This window comes from Sorex araneus, chromosome 1 (genome assembly GCF_027595985.1).
Source record: "Sorex araneus isolate mSorAra2 chromosome 1, mSorAra2.pri, whole genome shotgun sequence".
Lineage (NCBI taxonomy): Eukaryota > Metazoa > Chordata > Mammalia > Eulipotyphla > Soricidae > Sorex > Sorex araneus.
In genome coordinates this window covers 11,538,269-11,558,916 of record NC_073302.1, presented here as the reverse complement: position 1 = coordinate 11,558,916, position 20,648 = coordinate 11,538,269, and the positions used below count along the sequence as shown (strand labels likewise).

The window sequence follows — 20,648 nt, the reverse complement described above, 5'->3', positions numbered from 1 at the left end:
GGCTGCATGTGTGAGGCCCCACCAGGCCTCATCTCTCTTCCGTTTCCCTGTCCATCTGGGATCTCGCGAAGCCTGAGCAGGAGCCTGGGGTGGGCTGTGCCCCCCTCGCAGGCCCCAACCCTCTGCACCATGGCCTGAAGCCTGTCAGGGGCGCTCTGCGAACAGAACCTCCCCTCCTCCCCCCGCACCAGCCCAAGGAAGCCAGCCTTCGCCCGAGCCAGCCCCCGCATCTGCCCTGCTCCTTCTTCCCCTTGCTCCTGAAAGACATCTGCTGGGGCTGGAGCGATAGGACAGCGGGTAGGGTGTTTGCCTTGCACGCGGCCGACTGGGCTCGATCCCCAGCATCCCATATGGTCCCCCGAGCACCTCCATTCCTGAGTGCAGAGCCAGGAGCAACCCCTGAGCAACAACAAAACAAAACAAAACAAAAAGAAAAGAAAAGAAAGAAAAGAAAGAAAGAAAAAAAAGAAAGAAGAATAAAAGACAAGACACCTTCTGGGGCCAGAGTGATAGCACAGCAGGTCGGGCATTTGCCTTGCGGTGGCCAACCCGGGTTTGATTCCTGGTGTCCCACAGGCGCCCTGAGCTCTGCAGAGCTCGAGCACTGCCTGGCCTGGATCCTAAACAAACAGACAAACATACAAAAGTCACCCTCCAAGCCCAACACCTGCCCATGTCCCACCAGCGTCGAGCTGAGGACGGACGACACGCTCGCTGCCCGGCCCCTGAGCCGCCCCCTGCCGCTTCCTAGCTGCTGCAGGTACCCCCGACTCCCACGAGCTACAGCCCCAAGTCAGCTTTGGTCTCCCCTCTTCCTCCACCCGGGGGGGGGGCATGGGGGCTGGGGAACCAAAGGGCTCTAAGTGGGACCAGCAGGAAGTGTTGGGAGCGGCGAGGTGCAGGGGGCCAGGAGTGCTGGGGGTCTCAGATGGGCCGTCTGAAGGGCACTGCCAGGGAGCCCACGTCCTCCAGGGCTCCATGCGTGTGTGACATCCACGGCCACACTGAAAACCTGCAACATTTCTTTTTCTTTTATTATTATTATTATTATTATTATTATTATTATTGCTTTTTGGGTCACACCCAGCAATGCACAGGGGTGACTCCTGGCTCATGCATTCAGGAATTACTCCTGGTGGTGCTCGGGGGACCCTATGGGATGCTGGGAATCGAACCCGGGTCGGCTGCATGCAAGGCAAACGCCCTCCCCACTGTGCTATCGCTCCACCCCTCTAACCTGCAATATTTCTCCCCCCTCCCCCCACTCCACCTTGCTCATCACCTTCCGCTGGAGAGAACCTTCCCGAGAAGCGCGATGCAGGGGCACAGACCGATGAGCCCCGGCCCCGGGCCCAGCCTGCCCGGATCTGACTCAGTGCCAGCCCAGCCCAGCGCGCGCGCGGCCCAGTGCCCCCCCGTTCCCGGCGCGGCGGGCTGGCCGTGCCTTGGCGAGAGGTCCAAAGCGGACCAGAAGGCAGGCTGGCCGTGAGGGACGAGGAGGACCGGGCTCCCCGCCTGTCCCGGTGACGGGGGACACGCGGCCGTCCGTGGGTTGGAGACGCAGACTCCTCCAGCTCCCGCACACAGACACAGGAGCCGCCCTCCCCGCCTGCCCCGCCTCCTGGGGACACGTGTGAGGAGGCGGCCGGGAATATTCTAGAACTGTCTCATCCCAGCAGCCTCGGCCTCCTGTTCCTATTCCAGTCTCGGGTCCCGGGCCCTGCAGGGTGCCGGGGTCCCTCTCGTCCTTCCCAGCCAGCAGCTGGAGGCTCGGCCTGCCTCGGGGTCGAGCGCCCAGGCTCACGTGCCAGGCAGTGACTCTGGACGGACCTCCCTGGTGCAGCCGGCACCCCACAGACTCGCCACAGGGTGCAACACGGTGCCCGCACACCTGGAGAGGAAACTGCGGTGAGTCAAGAGAGTGGGCAGTGCGGCGGGCTCGGCCCCCGGCCGCAGCACACAGACACGCCCTGGGCTCCCCAGCCTGGGGGTCTTGCTCTGCTTCTCATCGCCGTGGCAGCGACACTGGCTTAAACACTGCGGGGGGGCCTGGCGCACCGACCCTCCGCACGCTCTGCCGGCCACCCAAAGCCCCGTGCCCCAAGCCAGCACGGACCCCGGTCGCTCCGACTCAGCCCCTCTGCGGTTCACCCCTCGGTAACGTTCCTTTCTCTGTCTCCAAGGTAGGAGAGAGACCATTGTGCTGTCCTACCTCTGACTTCTTCCACACAATGAATGTAACTATGTAACTACCCCACCAGAAGGCAACATTTTCCACCACTAGGTCCTCCCAACTGCTGCTGGCAAGGCTGAAATCCACAGGGCCACATTGTTGCAAACCCGGGCCTCTCTGTTTCAATCAGCCACCAACTGGCATCTTTGCCACCTCATTGAATTCTGGTCCCTTCCTGTCCCACCCATCAGGTATATCCTGCCCCCCCCCCCGGGAGCCGCTGGACAGAGGACTGAAATCTCCAAGTCCCCCCGAATCAACGGTGTTTGGAATCAGCATGTCAAGGAACGGAGACGGGACCCCCGGAGTCCCTCCCTCCTTTCTCGGCTGTGGCGTGACCCCCGGACCACAGGGCGAGAGAAAGATGTCCTGAACGCGGAGCTGATGTTTTTTTTGGGGGGTTGAGCCTACTTGGTGCCAGGGAACTCAAACGGCTAAGCCTAAAACTCTCGCGAGCGTCCCCTGACCCATCGCCAAGGACAGAGGACATGTTTTAGCCTTTCTCGGCCTCCCAACTAGCAGCCCCGGCCAAGTCACGGATGTTGGAAAATTCTCACGAGGATCTTCGCTGCTACTGTCCCCCCTTCCCAAGAAGAAACAGACGTGACCCCTGACCCACTGACTCTTACTGTCCCCTAACCCAGAGCTTCCCCCCTGACCTACCTGGCACCACCCCCTTTACAGAAACAAAGGACCACTCAGCAGCCCTCCGGAAACCCACCCTCTGAGAAAAAAAAAATAGGAAGGGGGTCCCAAGTGTACCAGAGGCCCACAGCGGGTGGCATCACCCACTTAGGAAATGCTGCCTTAGACACAAGTGACTACTGTCCTTTGATGAGTCCCCTCTACCCTGAAAATCCCTGGGCATGTCCCTTTAAGTATCGTGGGTCCAGGAGCTATAGCGGTGGGTCTGAGTGGGTGTGGCCACGGGTGGGGTGGGCGTGGCCCTGGAGGGTGTGGGCATGGCCTTAGGACCCAGCCATCCCCAGGAGCCTGAGCGGGGAGAGTGAGGGGTGTCCCCCGCGGGAAGTGAACCCAGCGCTCCCTCTCCCTGGAAAGGAAGCTGTGAGTCATCAGCCACCACCAACACGCTAATTCACAACCTCTGGTCTCAGAGGAGATCATTACCCCTAATTATTATTATTAAGCATAATGACTAATTAGCAAAAATAGCTATCATTACTGAGTGCCAACTTATGCCTGGTACTTAATACATATTATTTCTCTTTTTTTCCATTTTATGCTTCTGGGCTTCAATTTTTTTTCTAATTATAAAGTCAATATATGTTTATAGGGGAAAAAAATTAAGATACCAGAAAAAAAAAGGGAACAAAGCTTTCCCCTGTGTTTTATTACCCACAAGGAGCTTCTGCTGACATGCTGGGGGTTCCTTTCCCGGATTTCCTCTCTGTCAGGCTATGTTCCCTGTCTGTGTATGTCTGTGTGGGGGATGGCTGTCATATATGAAACGGAACATAGGAGTTATCACATCTTACAGAAAATTACAGAAAACTTTCTTAGAGTAGTCTTCTGAGTTGTGTACTACTGTCATCACCTTTTAGATGAAGACACAGAGAGGGCAGGTAGCCTGTCCAAAGACACAGCCAGTAACTGTGGCACAGACATTTATGGGCTCTTTTTGTTGGCAAGCTACTAAGAGTATCCCGCCAGCACGGCAGAGCCTGGCTGGCAAGCTCCCGGTGGCATAGTCGATATGCCAAAAACAGTAACAAGTCTCACAATGGAGACGTTACTGGTGCCTGCTCAAGCAAATCCGTGAACAATGGGACTGGACGACAGTGCAGTGCTTTGCTGTCAAATTCTGTCCTGGGGGCTGGGGAGCTGGCAGCCTGGCAGGCACCACGTGGCCCCCAACATACCCAGGTGTGTCCCCAAGCAAAATAAAACCCCACAAAAGCAAACTCGTCTCCCCCGCCCCCACCCCACTCTGGCTAGGCTGAGCTCCACCCGTTACGGGGGCATCGAAGATAACCATGACCACTGTCTAGCTCCTGCTGCCCCGCCCCGCCCCCCACGCGGGCTGGCTGGCGTCTAAGAGCGACTACGGGCATAGTGGAGACGCAGGTTACTCCGGCGATGTCCACTCAACTGACCAGTACCTGACTATGGGAAACTTTGGAAACTGGATCTTCGATGAAGGCATGCTGTCAGAAACTGGAGGGAATCTGAGGGTGCTGTCCATATAGATATCCGGAAGGCTGAAAGCAGAAAGCACAATGAACCGTTTTCTCATCTTTCCCAACTGTGTTGCATGAGTCAGATACACGCTAACTTCTACAGACTAACGCGACTCGGCCATCAAAGCCCCTGGGTAGGGGCGCCACCAAGGCACGGAGGGAGAAACCCTGAGGACCGGGTGCCAGGCACCCATCCTTGGCTGGTCTCCGTTAACCGTCATACAGATGAAGCATCTTTAATGGGCACCACGCAGATTAAACACGTGACACTGCCAAGGTGCTGACACGGGGCAGAGAAGACAGGAGACAACCCTTTCGGGCGTCCTGCCTGCAAGGTGCTTCTACCCCGGGCAGGCGGGCAGACGGGCAGACAGCTCAGAGCACACGTCTGCGGGCGGGAGGAGGCGCTCACACACGGATACAGGAACTTGTTTTGTTCGAGACATTCCAAGGTCAGACTCTTTAAATGCCACGGGAGAATGCCAGGCGGAGGAGGAAGCTGGGGGCGGGGAGGAGGGAGAGGGGTGCCCGAGGGCAGGCGCCAACTGATATGAGCTCTTACGGATGTCCCGTGCTCATTGCAATAAAAAAGACGAGAGCTAGCTAAAAATATATCTGATGTATCTTCAACACAAGCACAACTGGCTGCCGCGCGAGGCTCCTCATGCATTTTTCATGCTCTCCCTCCCTTGGCGCGTGCACCGCCACGTCCGGACGGTGTTGGCTCGGCCGTGGCTGGTTCCCAGGGAACCTCATCCTATGTGGACGTGTGCAGATACGAGCCCGGCCTCCGCCTCAAGGCCCTTGGTGAACAAGCAGGAGCTGGATCCTACCGAGACCGCAGGATGCTCTCGGGGCAACTCCCGGGCCAGCCCACGCGGGCTTCGGGTCCGTGCTCCTGACCCCAGGCCACAGACCCCAGCCCCTGTCCTGCACCCAGATATAACCCACTCCTCTTGACAGAACTGGGAGCCCAGTTCCAAAGCCTGGGCTGCCCCTCCTGGCCCTGCCCCCCTGCTCGGTTTCGGGGCTAACGCTCTCCCCTCCCTGTCCCCCGTCTCTGGCCGGCTCCTACGCCTGCTCTGTTGCACGCGGCTCATGTAGGTGCGGGAACAGGAATGGTGGCCACCTGCAGGGGTCTGGCGCGGAGCAAGGCAGGGATCGTCTCGGCGGAGGCAGCGACGGAGTCAGGGTCACGCCTAACTTTGCCACTTAGGTGCTGTGTGCCCGGGGAAGTCACTTAACTTCCCTGATCCTCTCTCTGCTTCCCCCACAGCGAGGATCATGTCCCCCTGCATGAGGGCTGTGAAGACTAAGGGATAGTTTATGAGAGTCTGTGTAGAATTTATACAAAATATGTCACTGTAGCACTGTCGTCCCATTGTTCATCGATTTGCTCAAGCGGGCACCAGTAACGTCTCCATCGTGAGACTTGTTACTATTTTTGGCATATCGAATATGCCACGGGGAGCTTGCCAGGCTCTGCCGTGCGGGCGGGATACTCGGTAGCCTGTCGGGCTCTCCAAGAGGGGTGGAGGAATCGAACCCGGGTCAGCCGCGTGCAAGGCAAATGCCCTGCCTGCTGTGCTATCGCTCCAGCCCTTATACAAAATATGACCTTGCAGAAATACATATTATTCTAATCCATGTTCTCTTTAACAAAATGGTTGAAAGCGCTCATATCAGAGATACTACAGGGCAGAGAGGCTGGCCCAGGTCTGATCCCTGGAACCACAGACAGTCCCCCTGAGCACTATCAGCGGGGATCCCTGTGCTGGGGGTGGCTCAAACATTTTAAAATATCAAAATTAAAATACTCATTTCATAACACAAGCATGTGCATGTGAAACACACAAACATGTGTGCACACACATGTACCACACACGCATGCATACATGTACACACATGCAGGCACACGCGCGCACACAAATGCACGTGCATGCACACACACCACACACATGCATGCACACACATGCAGGCACACGCATGTGCACGCACGCACGTGCACACACACACACACACACACACATACTTAATGGGGTCGCATTAAGGTAGGTTCCAGGAATCAGACTCTCTGGGCTTGTACATTTCCTCCCAGGTAGGCAGTGTGCGTGTCCACACTCCATAAATCTGTGCGCAGAAAATACACCGGTGTCACTGACAGGATCAGGTCAAGGCGAAGTATTTAAAGAAAACACGGAGGGCCATTTCCGTTCTGGGCTTGGCAGGGACAGCCGCCTGTGTGGGTACCGGGCAGCCAAGTGTCTGCAGGGCTTTCTAGCACAGCCAGGCTGGGGGACACCAGATACCGCAGGGTGGGGGTGGGGCTCCCATGCTGAGTCTGAAAACAATCTGCAAATTGCTCGAGTTCCCACATCCACAGCCCAAGCTCCGGAAAATCACCTTTTCTCTTTGGAGACCCACATTCCCACATGTACACAATGCCCAGTGAAGGGCCTTTTCACACCACAAACTCAGCATCCCAGTTCCTCTGGGGGCCCTGCTGGGTGCAGCCCACAGGACTGGAGGCTCAGCCAGCGCCTTCACGCCCGTCCAAGGCTTGAGTGTGGCGGAGAGGCGAGGGGTCCCTGGTGGGGGAGGGGCAGACTGGGCCCCAGCGTTGTTCTGTCTGCTGGGGGGCTCACCAAGCACCCAGAGCACAGCGGTGGCTCCTCCAGGAGGGGACCCCGGGCAGCTCTGCTCTGGGCCAGCCCTGATCCCCGTCCTGCACAGCAGCCGGGGATTCTCCACTCTCCTAGGTGCTCTCTGGGGCCAGCTGTCCCCGAGATCATTGGGTCACTGGGTGCCGGCGTGGACCAGCTCAGGTTCCACCAAGCCCAGTTAGGTGGCTGTGTCGGGGGCTTGAAAAACCCATCTAGGGGCCGGAGCAATAGCACAGTGGGGAGGGCGTTTGCCTTGCACTCGGCCGACCTGGGTTCGATCCCCGGCATCCCATATGGTCCCCTGAGCACCGCCAGGAGTAATTCCTGAGTGAAGAGCCAGGAGTAACTCCTGAGCATCGCCAGGTGTGACCCAAAAAGAAAAAAAAAAAGCCTGGCTAACTCTCTATCACGGTTCCTGTCGCGTTTGCTCAGGACCACCGGGCTGATGAGACAATGACAGAATCAGGGACCACCCTGCCCCCAGCACGCACAGAAGAGGACAGGACCTGAGGCCCACCCGGCACCAGGAAGTGACCAGCCTGCATTCCACGTCTCCTCACATGGACACCCCCCGCCCCAAACAGGTAACGGAAGGCCGGACCAAAGCACACGGGTCCACTGACCTCTGTTCCCTTCCCCTCAGCCCACCAAGCCAACTTAAAATCCCTGCTCAGCCTTCCCCAGAGCTCGGCCCTACCCCAGCCGCCCGGGAGTGTGAATTAAACTTCCATTCCTTTGCTTTCGCTGCCTCTGTCCCTCTGTCTGCACCAGGTAAGGTGCTTACGCCACAGAAGGTGCTGGCTGCGGGATACTTCCTGCCCAAGAGTCCGCGCTGTGGGTGCCCCAGCTCATACGGCTGCTTTTAATGCTGCGACGTCACATCTCTCTGGGGGAGACAGATGCCCGAAGAAATGAGTCAGTAAGAAAACAAAACTCGGGGGCTGGAGCGATAGCACAGTGGGTAGGGCGTTTGCCTTGCACGCGGCCGACCCAGGTTCGATTCCCAGCATCCCATATGGTCCCCTGAGCACCGCCAGGGGTAATTCCTGAGTGCAGAGCCAGGAGTAACCCCTGAGCATTGCCGGGTGTGACCCAAAAAGCAAAAAAAAAAAAAGAAAGAAAACAAAACTCTGGGCCAGGAGAGACAGCCCAGCCGGTTGGGCGCTTGCTTTGCATGCAGCTGGCCCTGGGTTCGATCCCCGGCATGCTCGGGGGTCCCCTGAGCACCGCCAGGAGTGATGCCTGAGTGCAGAGCCAGGTGTGCGCCCCTCTCCCCTCAGAAACAAAACAAAACAAAACAAATGAAATAGAGGACAAAACTGTCCGACACAATCTCACTTTTCGGAATTCCGTCCCCCCCCCCCCAAGTACATTTTTGTTTCGTTTTGGTGTGAGGGCTGTCTCAGGCCTTACTCCCGGCTCTGTGCTCAGGGATCCTTCCTCATGGTGCTTGGGGGGGGCCACATGGGGTACCAGGGATGGAACCAGGGTCAGCCGAGTGCAAGACTAGTGCCTTTAACCCCTGTACCATCTCTCGGGCCCAAGGAAATTCTCACTTTAACAATATAGTAAATTCTACTCGATTCTCTTGTAGAAATACAACCACACAACTGCAATCATACCACACAGGCAATCCACAAGCTCTTTTTGCATTTGGCATTTTGTTCTGAGCATTTTGCCACATCACCACAATTCCGAATAGGTCTCTTTAATGATGACCTTTCAAATTCAAGGGTCACCAGGTGGCTTCCGGATTTTCAGGACTTGGGTGAATTTACTTGCACTCTCTTTCTCCCGACGTGGGACTTACTCTGAAGCCCCTAGAAGTGAGATTCCCGAACCAACAGGTAGTCACACTCCCCAGGTCGTCACTCTAGAGCCTGGCACGGACCCATGACCTTGCACGTTGCTAAGAGACACATCCCTCAGGAGGAATCCCAAGCTTTCTCAAATCTATCACCTTTTGTTGGCCACGACATTAAGTGCTGAACACTAATAAAATCGGGTGACATATTTTTCGATTACACTCAGTAACAAACATGGGTCTAAAAATATTTCGCCCAGGAGTATGTGGAGCCGGGAGATGAAGCAATATTTTGAAGTGACCCGTAGTCGCTTGGCTAAGAATAGAAAACAGGCGTTGAGATTTGTGTCCCTAATTACTTTTCTGACTCTCCCCTGAGCCTCGCATCTGAGTCGGCTCCCAAGAGTCTGGAGGGGCGAGCTCGGGCTCAGAGCTTCTGGTGTAGACCGTGAACGTGGGGTGTCAGCGACCCGGAACCCATTTGTGTGAGTCATTTAAAAAATATATCTGGGGGCTGGAGCGATAGCACAGCGGGGAGGGCGTTTTGGCCTTGCACTGGGCCGACTCGCGTTCGATTCCCAGCATCCCATAGGGTCCCCTGAGCACTGCCAGGGGTAATTCCTGAGTGCAAAGCCAGGAGTAACCCCTGAGCATCGCCAGTGTGATCCTAAAAGCAAAATAATAAAAAATGAATAAGAAATATATCTGTCTTCTCCGCAAACCCTCCCTGGGCTCCTCCGGGCGGCATCCATCTCTCCTGGCCGGCGCCTCCTCCCTGAGCACTTCCTTTCGTCTTCATCATCTGCGAGTTTCTCGTCCCAGCTGACCCTGAGGCTGGGAGCGGCTCCAAGGCAAGGCTGGGCTGTGGTTTCTCTCCGTGGCGGGGGCGGGGAGCTCGGTGTGGGCAGGATCACGCCAGTGGGGAGAGGATGGACCTACCCTCCGCCAGCCAGTCTATGTGCAGTACCCTGCAAGGCCTCTGGTGGACAGGACACGGAGGGGGACTCGGGATGGCCACCCGAGGCTGAGCACGCAACAACAGTCAAGAGGAGGCCGTCTCTTGGAAGGGGCGGGTGGTTCCAGAATGAAGAGAGGTTCGTTCATTCTTTCAGGTGCGGGGAGATGGGTGAGAGCCGGGTTCGAGGGGGAGGAGCACAGAAGGTGCTCTCTACAGGAGAACTGGTCTTCAGTTTATGGAGTTCAGTGATGAAAGCTCTCAGAAGAATGTTCTCTTGAGGGGCTGGAGCGATAGCACAGCGGGGAGGGTGTTTGCTTTGCACGCAGCCGACCTGGGTTCAAATCCCAGCATCCCATATGGTCCCCTGAGCACCGCCAGCAGTAATTCCTGAGTGCAGAGCCAGGAGTAACCCCTGAGCATTGCCAAGTGTGACCCAAAAAGCCAATAAATAAATAAAAATAATATTCTCTTGAAAATTATTTTTTTTCTTAGAAAATAAGCAAGCAGGGGGCTGGAGTGATAGCATAGCGGGTAGGGCGTTTGCCTTGCATGTGGCAGACCCGGGTTCGAATCCCAGCATCCCATATGGTCCCCTGAGCACCACCAGGAGTAATTCCTGAGTGCAGAGCCAGGAATAACCCCTGTGCATCACCAGGTGTGACCCCCCCACAAAAAAAAAAAGAAAGAAAATAAGCAAGCAGGGGGCTGGAGTGATAGCATAGCGGGTAGGGCGTTTGCCTTGCACGTGGCCGACCCGGGTTCAAATCCCAGCATCTCATATGGTCCCCTGAGCACGCCAAGAGTAATTCCTGAGTGCAGAGCCAGGAGTAACCCCTGTGCATCACCGGGTGTGACCCAAAAAGCAAAAAAAAAAAAAAAAAAAAAGAAGAAGAAAAGAACCAAGCAAAACCAACAGCCTCTAAGATAGACACAGAGACGGCGGCAGGCAGGCATGTCCAGAGAGTCGATTCGTCAGTGACGTCACTCTCTGGGTCAGCTGGATGGTCGTCTGGGTCCTCCACGGCCTCCAACTCCCAGTCACCCGTTTCCTGGAACAAAGGCTCGTCCACCTCCACCCTGGGTCCAGCCTCCGCCAAGCACTGGGTATCGGGTGCGTCGAGATTATTCTGTTTCAAACAGCTGTTTCTCACTTCATTTATTTTCTTTTCCTGCTGGCTCTTCTTCATTCATTTGTTTCTTTTTTTAATTTCTAAGAGTTCTGCATCCTATTTGGCCTTCCAGCTTAAGATACTCTCCATTGTAACAGGCGTGCCAGGACAGTCGTTTCCCAGCTTCTTTTGCTTCGTCGGGACGGGAGAAGGTGCAGGACGGCAACGGAGGTGGCGGGAAAGGGCCGTTCACGAGACGCTGTTGGCCACGAACGGCTCTATCAACGCCAGCGCCAAAAGTCACTTAATAAGAAAAACGTGCCAGGGCCAGAGCGACAGTACCGCAGGTGAGGGGCTGACCTGGCACTCGGCCAACCCATGTTCGAGCCCCAGCACCCCAGGTGGTCCCCCGAGCACCACCACCAGGAGTGATTCCCAAGTGCAGGGCCGGCCGTCACAAGCCCTGAGCACTGCTGGCTGTGGCCCAAAACCAAAAAAGAAGGGGGAAAAAAAAAGTGACTTTCATAGAGGCAAGTGGGTAGATGGGAGGGAAACGGGGGCATGAGTGGAGGGAAACGGACACTGGCGGAAAGATTAGTACGGAAACACGGTGTTCCTGAAACCCAATCATAATTAATCTGGCAAGTCATAGTGACTTAATTAAAAAAAAAAGAAAAAGGAAAGAGGTTCTTCCTGTCTTCCCAGACAGAACTCAGGGGGAAAGAGCCACACGAGGGTCTTCCTTAAAGACGCCCTGGATGAGGTTCGGCATCCAGGGGGACCAGGAGAGGACGGGGCAGAGGTGGCAGCAACCTTCCTGGGCTACCTCAGACTTTGCCAGGCTGACCCACTTCCCCAGGGATTCCCACGCGTATGTGGCCTTGCCCCGGGGGTGGGGGGGGAGGAGGAAGTGGAAAAAAAAAACCTTCGAAGATCCCTGAGGAAAAGGCTCCGGAACGGTGGGCTGCTGGGGGTGGCGGGCAGAAGTGCCCGTTCACCAGCCATCCCTCCAGTGGCCTCGATGAGTCCCTTGACCCTCCTGGGATCCCGGGTCTCCTCGGGAGGGAGGGGTGAAGACCTCCCTGCCCCCTCGGGAAGAGAGGAGGAGGGGGGAGGGAGAGGGGCTGTGTCTGCAGGTCAGACAGGGGCGCCTCCCACCCAAATGCCGTGGGGGGCGTTTCTCAAGGTTCCCATCCTGGATTCATCCCACCCAAGTGGGGGGCCCGGGGACCCTTCTTTCCCACCTCACCTCCCACTTTCTCTCCTGGGCAGTGGGTGGGCTGAGAGGGAGAACGCGGGGGAGACCCCCTCAGTTATCCGTAAGGTCACGCCCTCACGTCCAGGCTGAACTCCCTGCTTATTCCCCGGACCTACCAAGCCTACTGGAGCCAGAACCACAGGGCGGCCTCCCGGGAATACAGCACGGGTCAGCCAGAAGAACCCCTGTACCGGTGACCCAACTGGCACTGGGTCTGCTTGTACGCGATCCCTTGCTTGTTCCCCTCCCACCTTGACAATCACTGACTCCTGAACTGTGCTGAGTGGGACAGATTGTGCTACAGGTATCTTGTACTAGAGAGGGAACTGGGAAGGTCAACTTGTTACCCTGATCCCATCCCACCAGGGACCCCTAGCGCTCCTGCTTTTGCTCCTGACCATGGACCCCTCGCACCCTGAACAAGATAGTGGTCTCTTTTTTTTTGGGGGGGAGGTCACACCCGGCGATGCACAGGGATTACACCCGGCTCTGCGCTCAGGAATCACTCCTGGCGGTGCTCAGGGGACCATCTGGGATGCTGGGAATCGAACCCGGGTGGGCCGCGTGCAAGGCAAATGCCCTACCCGCTGTGCTATTGCTCCAGCCCTCATAGTGGTCTTTGTTAAGAGCGGAATAAATACGGCACGGCTGATGATTTTCAGACAGTGATACTAATGACCCTCTGCTGAGGAAGATCCCTCATTTTAGTTTAAAGAAAAGGGGGGAATGTGAGGCCCAAAAGCAAACTCCTCAGAAGCCAGGACAGGCTGCAGCTAACATCAAGTCTCAGCTAAGGCCTCAGTTTCTGTTTCCCCAGAGCAGGACTTGCAGCTTCTGGTAAACTCCCAGTTGGGTAATTCACCTAGACAAGAAACTGGGCAATTGGGTCTGGCCGGTCACGAGGCGTCTCCGCACTGAACCCTCCGTCTGTCAGAGCACGGGGAGGCTTTGGGAAAGCCCAGAAAGGGTTAATCATTCAAACACACTCAGAAGACAGGGACTTGTGGGATACACCCCCCAACACACACACACACACACACACACACACACACACACACACACACACACACACACACACACAGGACCCTATTCAGGCGTCACTGTGTGAACATGATCCAGCTTGAGCCCAACTGTAAATGCTTCTAGAACTTTCTGTTGGATGGGACTTGAGAAACCAGGGCCTGGCTTTCATCTCAGACAGAAGAAACGGAGCTCAGTGGGGAACAGGGGGGAAGAGCGGGTCTCACAGAACCTCCAGACTGCTTCCCCGGGACCCTCAGCCGGACCATCCCTGGACGGGAGGGGCTCCAGGAGATCCCTCGGGGGGAGCAGGCATGGGGGGGCAGCTCAGGAGTCAGGGCAAGGCACAGGGGGTGCTCCTGGGTGGGAGGGACGGCCGACAACACTCTCACGAGCCCCTCACCCCTACCTCCCTGGGCCCCCCAAACGCAGCCGAATTGCTTCTTACTCGCTGGCGGTGACTGACAGCCGTGGGAACACGACCGCCTCAGGAATACAGCAGAGCCAGGCCACGCCCCCTGCAGGCCGCCAGCACCCGCCACACACACACACACACTGTCCCCTGGTCCCCCTGACACCCACCCCCCAACCTCCAAACTGGGAAACTGTCCTAGAGGCAGCCTCTCGGGGCCAGAGGGCAGAAATTCTTTTCTCCGAGGACGGGCAGGGAAACCGAGGCTCGGGTCAGCGTGGTGTGCAGCAGATGGGCCCCTCTGACCTGCACACACACACACACACACACACGGAGTCAGCTCCTCCGTCTAGCCGCACTGGTGGCAGGAGCGCCACCATGGGAGTCACGCCAAACACTAGTTTGAACTAGATCTTGGGGGGGTGTGGAACGACGGACACATCCACTTGCTGTTTGCACGTGACCCTGGGGGGGGAGTGTCACAGTCTGTCCCTCTAGAGACAGGCCTCGGGGACGTCACGTGGCCGTTCATCGGGCCGAAGCACGGGACTGATTCACGTCCCCCCCAGCATTCTGCGCCAGGACTTGGGAACGTCCCAGTTCCTTGTTTTCCCACCAGTGGGGTCCAGCACAGTCTGGACGGCCGCAGGGCACCCTCACAGCTTCACAACCCGTCCAGGCGTCTGGTGACGCTCACCCGCCAATCACGAAAGCCAAGCACAGTGGACGAGGGAGAAACGAGACAGCTGAGCGCGCCTGGGAAAACACTCCCCCGCCCGCCCGCCCGCCCCGCACCTCCCTTCCCTCGTGCTGATGCCGGCTCTGCAGGAAGGTACAATTTTAATTTGCTTCCAGCAAATGAACATTTTTTTTTTTTTGAGATTACCTCGGAAAGAGCTTGGATCTCCACAATCGTCTCAAATATAATTATTGTTTTGACTCCTGAGTCAATTTTGCAATCCCAAAAAGGCACATCACTAAACAAAACTGTGTTTTGAGAGGGGGGCATATCCTGGGCGTCTGTCGCACGAGGGAGCCGGGAGTGGCCCGTCACAGAGAGCCTGCTGTTGGGGGTGGAGGGGACGGTGTGTCTCACCGTCGGGAGGAGGACGCAGGCGCACGGTGGGCATACACGGTGGGGACATCCACCCAGCTCAGAGCCTCGGGGAGGGGGGGCGGCATTGGGATGAGAGAGCATCGGAGCAAACTCAGAAGGTTCTCCCTGGGCAGTCCCTGCCCGGGGACCCAGGAGCTGAGGACACCAGCCCCGGAAGCCCCCCTGGCCTGGAGCCTAGGGGAGCAGGAGTGGGTGGGCCGGGGAGTCGGGGGGCCTGGACCCCGGCAACAGCGCATTTGCGCTGGCAGCTGGCAGTGGCTTGCTCTGAAGCCCGCCCTTCTGTTCAAATCAGCAGCCCTCTGGGAAGGGGGGCCTGGGCGGAGGGTCCAGCCTCAGTGGGGGCCTGCACCTGGGACACGGCTAAGCCTCCCATGGTCCAGCAGAGGAAGTTTCTGGAACACTGCCAGATGCTCACGGCAGGAGCAGGGGTGAAGGGGTGGAACTGCCCCATTTGACTCCTCCCTCCTTGGTCCCATCTACTGAGGCCTCACGACGGATAAACTTCCCGCAAAGGCAAAGTTGATGCTCGCCACTCAGCCTCAGCCGACAGCGCCCGTCTGAGCCGGGGCCGTCCCCTGCCAGGGACGGACTGTCGGGGGACAGTTCTTCCCCAACGTGCCCAGACACGTGGCACACCAGGTCCGGGCAGACGCAGGGTGAAGGATGACAGGGGCGCGGAGAAACCCCTCCAGGAGACGCTGATGGCCGCTCGCTCTACTGCCACGCACACACACACACACACACACACACACACACACACACACACACACACACGTACGTTATAGGGTCTCTCGGCTTACGAGGGCGGCCTAGTCACATCAAGTTCAGCATTACCGACCTATCGCAGTGCCAACTCTGCCTTGCCCAGGCCCAACCCCATCTGGGGCTAGAGGCTGCAGCCAGGTGACAATGCTTGGTGGTGGGGGGGGGTGTGACACTCAAGGCAGGGTCCCTGGTGCTTGTAGAATGGGCCCAGATACTCCCTACTGGGTCATAGGGACACGCCTTATCTGCTGTGTAGGGACAGATCTTATCAGCTCCACAAGCACCAGCAGAGGCTGGTGACCCCAGGGGACGCCCCCACCCCCCAGCTTCTCTGTGTCACCTCTGAGCCCGGGTCTCCCCTACCCCAGTGACTTCCTCCTCGGACCGGCTCAGCCCCCTGCTTGATCTGGGCACACCTGTGTTGGGGGCACGGGAGGGGAGGGGGGCCGTGTCCAGAGGCGCCCGCCCAGCAGCTGCACCCCACGGCCGCCACCCCCTGGAGCCTCGGCTCCTGCGCAAGCCCCGCCAAGCCCCCCTTTTAGCCTCGGCCTCGGCTTACGGAAGGAGGTCGGGAGCTCGGGGAAAACAGCAGACTCGCCCCAGACCCGAGCCAGAGGGAGAGAAGGAAAAGAACCAGTTGTGGGAGGCGGGGGAACGGGGACTCAGTGTCCTGCCTGTCCCCCTGCTCCGCCCCAGGCCCACAGAGGCTGAGCCGGCCACCCGCGGGGACGCTCCGCTTAGAGGTCTCCGCTTAGAGGTCTCTCATTCCTCTGTCTTCTCTGCAGGGCACTTGCCCGGGCACTGACGGGGACAGAGAAGCTCGGAGCACTCTGCTCCTCATCACCCGGCTGGGGGCTCACCCCTCCCGCTGGCCCAGCCCGAGGGCCCCTGGAAACGGACGGGGCCAGATCTTCCCCAGACTAATTCCTTCCTTCCTTCCTTCCTTCCTTCCTTCCTTCCTTCCTTCCTTCCTTCCTTCCTTCCTTCCTTCCTTCCTTCCTTCCTTCCTTCCTTCCTTCCTTCCTTCCTTCTTCCTCCTTTCTTTCTTTCTTTCTTTCTTTCTTTCTTTCTTTCTTTCTTTCTTTCTTTCTTTCTTTCTTTCTTTCTTTCTTTCTTTCTTTCTTCCTCTCTTTCCTTTCTTTCCTTCTCTTTCTTTCTTTCTTTCTTTCTTTCTTTCTTTCTTTCTTTCTTTCTTTCTTTCTTTCTTCCTCTCTTTCCTTTCTTTCCTTCTTCTCTTTCTTTCTTTCTTTCTTTCTTTCTTTCTTTCTTTCTTTCTTTCTTTCTTTCTTTCTTTCTTTCTTTCTTCCTTCTTCTTCTTTTTTTTTTTTTTAAAGAAAAGAGAGATGTGCGGATCCAGCCCAAGGCCAAAACGAAGGGCCAGGAGGCAGAGTTAAATTACATAGTACATCTCTGTCCCCGGCACATTCGTCTCTCGGCCGCTCTGTCAGAGGGGAAATTTACGGCGCGCATTATCGCTTGGAAGGGGTTCGAGTCCTGGAAAATACGAGCTAAATCTTAAATAGAATTGTAATTTTAATGAAAGCTTCAGGGAATGCTGTTTATGTTGCTTATCTTTCATACCTGGTGATTAAGTTAATTTATGCTTAATGGTAAAGGATATTTCCCATCCCCAGACACGTTCCGCATCTGTCTCGGTCTGTGAGTTGGGACGCCTTAAGCTGCTTGTGATGGATGGAATGGAACCAGGGCGTGGACGGGAGGGCCCGGCCCCCGGGGTCTCAGCCCCGCGCTCCTGCTGAACTCGCCTCTGGGTGTCGAGCATCTCGCCCGGTGGCCTGGGAGAGGTCGGGCCTGCTCTGGAGACTCGAGACTCCGTTCAGGGCGGGTGGGGAGGGCGCTGGGCACCCAGGCTCTGCCTGGGGCCCCTTCTCAGGGAAACTCAGGGGGCTGGAGCGATAGCACAGTGGTTAGGGCGCTTGCCTTGCACATGCACATGCTCGACCTGGGTTCGATTCCCAGCATCCCATATGGTCCCCTGAGCACCGCCAGGAGTAATTCCTGAGTGCAGAGCTGGGAGTAACCCCTGTGCATCGCCGGGTGTGGCCCAAAAAGCAAACAAACGAAAAAATAAAGGAAAACGCAGGCCCTCCCTCCCCGACCACCTGGGAGGAGCCTTGAGGTTGCTCCCACCTGAGGCTCGGGGCCTCTCCCCTGCAGGGGGCATCCGGGAAGCGCGGGGTGCCCTGCCTTGTCCCGAGGCAGAGGCTGCCTTTGCTCCCTGCTCGCATGGGCAGGTCTCAGTCACCCTCTGTCCAGGGGGGTCAAGACCGGAAGGCGGCCCGTCTCCTCCCCGTGTGCCCCCGGTGCCCAGGGGCCGTGGCGGGGGTAGGGTGGCGGAGCTCGTGGGAGTTGTCGAGACCCAAGTGCCCGCAGGGGCTGGGGCGGGCCTGGCGTCAGAGTGGCACGCGACACTGTCGGTCTGCGGGTGGTGTGCCAGGCAGCTCAGAGCCAGGCGGGGGCTTTCTCGGGGCCCGGGCGGCGGAGCTGACTGCCAGGGAGCCCCCCTTCTGCCCTTCCTCCCACACACAGGCCCCCGGGACCTGTTTCCAGGGACTTCCCCCTCCCAGAGTCCTGCTGGGGTCCTCAGGCACTCTCCGTGCTCTCCCCACGTCCAGCCCCCCAGTGGGACACGCGTCCACGGAGCGACAGGGAGAGGACGGCGGGGGCCAGAGCCCACGTCCCCTGAAGCTCGGGGCCCTCCCGACCTGTGCACGTGGGGCCACGGGACTTAGGTTCGGGGTCAGACGCCATTCCGTCTGCACCCCCACCCACGTATAACTCACTGCAGGACCCGAGACCCTCGCTGGCTGCATGATAGACGATCTTGGTGCTGGGGGGGTGTCAGGAGGTGGGGGGGGGGTTGTCGGGCATGATTCTGGGGCAGTGATTTCTGCTGTAAGCAACAGAATGAGACAAGGAAAGTAGACAAAAGTGGTTACGTGCATGCCTGAATGTGTGTGCACGTGTGTGTGTGTGTGTGTGTGTGTGTGTGCGCCTATCCTGTTACCACACAGCACCAACAGTACCAAGCCAAACCTATAAAGCTGCAGATATTGGACTATGTAGCCACCCCCCAAATGTCTCTCTCATACAGCCCAAGCTAGTCAGTGGCACTTGGCTGTTTTATCTAACATCCTTACATGGAAAAATAAAATGCTGGTCAACTTCCTTTATGCTATCTCCACTTTTTTTTTTTTTTTACATTTTATTGGTACATAAAGTCTGAAGGTGTAGAAATTACTTCTCTTATATCAGCAGCAGGGCCCCAAACACCCTCATAAAATTTGGAAAATAGCTATCGAGATTGAAGAACACCTGTTTTTTTGGCCCAGCAATTTTATGTGTAGGAATCTATCCTGGAGAGCTATCGCTGTGTGTAGACAGAGATGTACGGAGGCAGGGGAGAGGACGGATACAGGGGAGAGGACAGATGCAGGGGAGAGGACGGATGCAGGGGAGAGGGCGCCAAGGGCTAGAGCATCTTCCCTGCATGCACAAGGCCTCAGGACGGAGCCCCAGCCCTCTCATGGCCACCTCCCACCCCCAATCCCTGGCTGGTGTGGCCAGGGTGGCCTCCAGCTCTGCGGGACCTGAGCAGTGTTGCAGGGTTGAGGCCAGATATGGAACTTTCTAGTCGGGTTGACCAAGTATCTCTGGGAAGGGGTCCCAGAGCCCCTGAGCACTGCCTGAGGGCCAACCCCCCTCCCGCAACAGACAGACACGCACACACGGGCGCGCGCACACACACACACACACACACACACACACACACACACACACACACACATGCACACGCACACAGAGTTTCCCGGCAGCTGTTTGACATGTGGAGGTCGCTGAGCCGCCTTCATCAGGGGAGAGGCTATGGGAATCCAGGAAGGGCCCGAGCCGGAACTGGCACGCCCCCGGGCCTTAGAGTCAGACCATCCTGACCCGGGCTTGTCACTCAGGAAAGGGGTCCTCTCACGCCACTGACACGTCAGGACAGGCCCGAGAGCCGCACACAGCCGGCAGAGCGCCACAGCAGGACCCGGTTTTCATGAAAACTGCGAGAGCAGAGCAGAGTGACCTCTCCTCGGAGGCTCTGTCAGGCACACAGAAACCGGGGGAGGATAAAAGCGAATTGTTTATAGTGGTGATGGTCACCGGACGGGGGCTGGGAGTGAGGAATGCCTGCCTGGCTCGGCGACGTGGGCAGGCGTCACGTATTGCTTCTAAGGAAGAGGAGATTACTGCTTCTGTCATTTTATTTTATTTTATTTATATTTATATTTATTTATTTATTTTTTGCTTTCTGGGTCACACCTGGCAATGCATAGGGGTTATTCCTGGCTCTGCACTCAGGAATCACCCCTGGCGGTGCTCAGGGGACCCTATGGGATGCTGGGAATCGAACCCAGGTCACTCGTGTGCAAGGCAAACGCCCTACCCGCTGTGCTATAATACCAGCCCCTTATTTTTATTTAAAAAAATTTTTTTTAAAACAAGACTTTCTAGAATTACCCCAGGCACGGCCCGGTGACGGGGCGCAGAATGGGAGTGAATCTGGCAAGGGGAGGCTAGGTCTTGGTTCTGGGGTGCCGAGGTGGCTTTCAGGAGAAGCGCTTTCTGGGCTGAACCCGAAAAGAGGCTGTGAAGGGGGGAGGGGACACGGCGGTCCCACCGGAGGGACGGCCCGGAGGACTCTAACCACGGTAGCGCCAGATCCGTGGCCCAGCTAAAGCAGCCGGCTGGACAAGCTGTGAGGAAACCCCATCTCCACTTAAGATTTCCGTGGCTCTATTCAGAAAAACCGAATTTCTCACCAGGTAAGTGCCTCTGACTCGGGACCGGAGCTGATTTACTGGGGCGGGGGGCGGGGTGGGAAGCCGCTGTAGACATGGCTGAGGGCCTGTCCGAGAGCCTCTCCCCGCATCCCTGCCTAACGGCACTCCCCGTCCCGGGCAGGGCGTCCCCCAGCTCTTCCCTAAAGGTGGGGCTTCTGGGACCCCACCCCCCACCTCTGATTGGCCCAACACCAGGCGGGAGGGTCTGGACGAGGTCGCTATTTCCAACCAAACCTCCGCTGTTTGAGGTCTGGGCTTGTGACC

General features: G+C 57.3%; 1 protein-coding gene across 2 annotated transcripts in view; it reads right to left on the bottom strand.

Moving 5' to 3' along the window:
- Window positions 1-20,648, bottom strand: part of TTLL11 (tubulin tyrosine ligase like 11) — a 207,699-nt gene that overhangs the window by 52,270 nt on the left and 134,781 nt on the right. The window contains exon 7 of one of the 2 annotated variants that reach the window (XM_055133390.1): window positions 4,354-4,452. The exons of the other annotated variant lie outside the window; for it this stretch is intronic. Coding sequence (XP_054989365.1) covers window positions 4,354-4,452 — 99 coding nt within the window. The remainder of the gene's footprint in view (window positions 1-4,353; window positions 4,453-20,648) is intronic. 2 annotated transcript variants of the gene reach the window in all.